The sequence below is a fragment of the Trypanosoma equiperdum genome (assembly GCF_001457755.1).
Source record: "Trypanosoma equiperdum strain OVI genome assembly, contig: ctg_398, whole genome shotgun sequence".
Classification (NCBI taxonomy): domain Eukaryota; phylum Euglenozoa; class Kinetoplastea; order Trypanosomatida; family Trypanosomatidae; genus Trypanosoma; species Trypanosoma equiperdum.
Window position 1 is genome coordinate 1,025 of NW_027124307.1, and position 897 is coordinate 1,921.

At 49.9% G+C, this 897-nt stretch overlaps 1 protein-coding gene across 1 annotated transcript in view; it reads left to right on the forward strand.

Annotated features, from left to right (window-relative positions):
- The window catches only part of TEOVI_000164100 (uncharacterized protein), a gene marked incomplete at both ends in the record, with an annotated part of 1,275 nt that extends 398 nt beyond the window's left edge, over positions 1 to 877 (forward strand). Inside the window, one exon of the mRNA XM_067224845.1 lies at positions 3 to 877. Coding sequence (XP_067080946.1) covers positions 3 to 877 — 875 coding nt within the window. The remainder of the gene's footprint in view (positions 1 to 2) is intronic.
- Between the last annotated feature and the right edge of the window lie 20 nt (positions 878 to 897).

Consider the following 897-nt stretch of genomic DNA (forward strand, 5'->3'; position numbering starts at 1 on the left):
ACAACACACAAAGGCGGGGGCGACGGCCTCAGCGGAAGCTGTGTGCCTAACGGGCAACCCGAACCAGGATGCAGGGGGATACAATCGCAAGAAAAACAGTGCTGGCAACCTCGCCAAGTGTTTCTCACTAAGTGGCGCGGCAAAGAGCACGGAAAACGACCCCTTCAACTACAAAACCCTACTAAAGGCGGAGCAAAAGGGCGACGCGCTATTGACAACCGGGGCGGCCGGCAGCGGCACCAACGGCTGCGCTGTAACAAACATAGAAACTGCTTCGTTCGGCAAAGCTTCAGCGACCCTCACACAACTTAATCTCGCAGCCGAACTCATCCAGCTAACAATAGGGAACAGTAACAATCACGCCGACAGCAAAGTGATAGCACATTCGGACGTACGAACCAAAGCCACTAAGCTCCAAACAGCGATTAGGTCGTACGGCGATGCCATACAGGCAACAACAGCAAAGCCTACTGCGGAACTACAAAAACTGCAAGAAACTAGCTGGGAAGCAGCCAAGCAAGACGCAGACATTCTCCAAGCATTCAAAGACGTTGCGGCGGTACCTGAGACAGCAGCTGAGCTACCAGAAAACTTAAAAACCATATACGAAGACTACGTCAAAGGTCGGCAACAATGGTCGCAGACACTAGAAGGAGGAAAAAATATCGATACAGAGTGGCCAAAATACTTAGCGGCACGGTCCACGTGGCTGTCTGAAATAGAATTGGCAGCAGAAAAAAAACCAACATGCCCGACCGCGACAACCAAACCAGAGGAAGTTTGCAACGCCATAGGGATAGCAAGGCCAAGAAATGCAATGAAACTGATAACTGCCATTTTGTGCAGAGCAATGATAAGGGAACAAAATGTACCTTGAAAAAGGAAGTAAAAGAAAAG